This window comes from Tupaia chinensis, unplaced genomic scaffold (assembly GCF_000334495.1).
Source record: "Tupaia chinensis unplaced genomic scaffold, TupChi_1.0 Scaffold000062_1, whole genome shotgun sequence".
NCBI classification, from domain to species: domain Eukaryota; kingdom Metazoa; phylum Chordata; class Mammalia; order Scandentia; family Tupaiidae; genus Tupaia; species Tupaia belangeri.
In genome coordinates this window covers 1,537,176-1,539,753 of record NW_006159520.1, presented here as the reverse complement: position 1 = coordinate 1,539,753, position 2,578 = coordinate 1,537,176, and the positions used below count along the sequence as shown (strand labels likewise).

The window sequence follows — 2,578 nt, the reverse complement described above, 5'->3', positions numbered from 1 at the left end:
TTTTTCCCCCCCCCCATATACCTGGGGGTTTTTTTTTTTTTTTTTTTTTTTTGGTTGATGTAACCTGTGAAGCAAGTTGTAGCAAGTTATATCTTTCCATCAGATTCTGGATCTTTAATGATTCTATTTCTATTATAAGTTGCTTTCCTTTAAATGCCATAGAAGTTCTTTTTAATCTTATTTTTTCTATGCATTAACAAGGTGTATATTCGATATTTAAGGGTTCAGGAATGGCAATTTTTTTTTAATCATCAAACATACTTTTTTCTCTATCTTGGATCTTTCAAGTGTAAAGTAAACATCCTTTGTTCATGAAAATTTAATATTTTAGAGCCAAGCATTTTGAAATTTCTTTTATTGTCACTAAGTAACTTTGTATCACAAAAGCTGATTCAAAAATATTTTTACATTATTAACAGAGTCAAATAAAGGATTTATTTTTCTGTAATACAATGGTCAAAATACTAGCAATCTGTTAATATAGACAGTGGGCACTACTTACCAAAGCATTAAAGAGATATGAGCAATTTCTATTTTTCAACTTTCAGTTAAGATGCAAAATATTATCATTCTTTTAATAAACAACAATAAAAATAATTACTTATTAGAATTTAACATATAATCTTAGTTATATGTACTTTTCAGGGTATCCTTGATAAAAGTTGAATTAATTTTCATGTATCCATATGGTGCTAGCAGGCAGTTTGTACCATTTTACCTGAATGTGGTAATTACTATGTCAGACAATTTTAATAGCAATGATATTGCAGTGTGAAGAGTTCATCTAGAGCTTAAAACTATCACCAGTACTGCTTTTCTAAAGGATAATTGAGATTTCATGTGAGACACTGAATGAATTACTTCTTTCACATGAAAAGAATAATGAAGATAAAGCACTAATGTTCAATGTTTAGTCCATACCAAGCACATTTTTGAAACTGAAACTAAAAAACATTTTAGCTATCAAATTGTTTGGAGAGCTTAGAGCAAACCCGAAAGTCAAACTATGTGTCCTTATAACATTGAGAAGCTTTATTATTATTTTAAAGTTTAGAGTTCTCAATCCGTTTCTCAATTAAATGTTGAATTCTTAAAAATATGTTAATCACTACATAATTGTATACCAGTGGAAGTAAATACAAAAGGAGGATTTTATTTTAACTCTTCTAGTCAGTTTACAGGTATGATTTGCCACAATTTATGTGGTAGATACTAATGCAATATAAATTTCTTGTACTTCAGGGATAAATCGGAAGTCGTCATACATTCAGCAGATGCATTTGCACCTGTGGCTTATCTACGCTTTTTAGAATTGCACTTGGAAGACAAGGCAAGTAAACCTAAGATTCACAGTGATTTCAATAGATAGTATGCATTGAGTCTCTATGTGTAATTCTAAAACAACAGATGACAAAGAAAATCAAATTTATTATTAGTGATCTTTTTTTAACTTCTCAATTAATATCTAAGAATATCATAAATGTTTATAGTTTTGAGAACTCCATGTGGTACACTGAGTAAATATGGTGTATTTTCCTTCTTCTTTTTTTTTTAGGTATCCCCAGTGCCTGAAAATCACAGGACATCTAATTATATACATAATTCTTGAAAAGCATTTTTGAACATTGTTCGCTAAGCTATGACTTCTGTAAAATAAAATAATTGCATGGCATCATCTCTATTATAATAACCAGCTTTTTCTCATACCCTTTTTCTTAATTGATTTCTTAGAAGAATATACCTTTGCAAAAGAAGTTAACAGAATCATTGGTTCATTGAGGAAATGTCAATGGCTTATTCATTGACTTTACTAACTTCCTCAGGATTCGCTCTTTGTCTTTTGTTTATACATCCTCCCTTTTACCTCTATATAATATGTGTCTTTTGTTTTCCCTTTTACATTTACAAGCCTCATTTCTATAACATTACTTTCACAATACTGGTCTATTTTCTTTCTCATGTTCTTGTTCTCATATCTGCCAATAATATCATCATGCTGCAGAGGCATTTGAAAACAAAGAAAGAAAGTGATCTGTTCATTTAGCCAATCAAGATAATTCTCCTGTCACCAAAGTGCTGTATCATTTTCTGTTTGGAGTATATTCATGGTTCAAGTGTTACAACATAGCCCAACCTCTGTGGCTCAGTTGGTAGCATACTGAACAACAGTGGTAGAAACCACATGGCCTACTGTGGGTTTGGATATGCAGCCCTGTCAGCCTGAAACACACCAAGCATGCATGTGTTCACCCAAGATCCTGAAAGCCGGAGGGCTGCAGTAAGGCGATCGTAGCCTGATCAGACCCTGTTGAGGGTATCCCATTTTCTTTCTCTCTCTAACCAGTCTGTACACTCTCTATCATAAATAAAATAAATAGTAAACTTAAGTAAATTAAAAGTATTCCAGTAATATTGAACAATTAGGAAAAATATTATTAACTTTTGCTGGTTACTTTATAACTGATTTTTAAAAAATGCAATTTTTCAGTATTACCTGTACTGACCTTAGACAAATTAAATATATATATGTGTTTATATACATAAATATATACATAAATATATACATATTTATATATAA

General features: G+C 30.6%; 1 protein-coding gene across 1 annotated transcript in view; it reads left to right on the top strand.

The window, feature by feature from the left end:
* The window catches only part of DPH6 (diphthamine biosynthesis 6), a 207,003-nt gene extending 204,490 nt beyond the window's left edge, over nt 1-2,513 (top strand). Inside the window, exons 8-9 of the mRNA XM_006141700.3 lie at nt 1,243-1,330; nt 1,556-2,513. Of these exons, the coding sequence (XP_006141762.1) occupies nt 1,243-1,330; nt 1,556-1,609 (142 nt within the window). The 3' untranslated portion in view covers nt 1,610-2,513. The remainder of the gene's footprint in view (nt 1-1,242; nt 1,331-1,555) is intronic.
* Nucleotides 2,514-2,578: the final 65 nt, after the last annotated feature.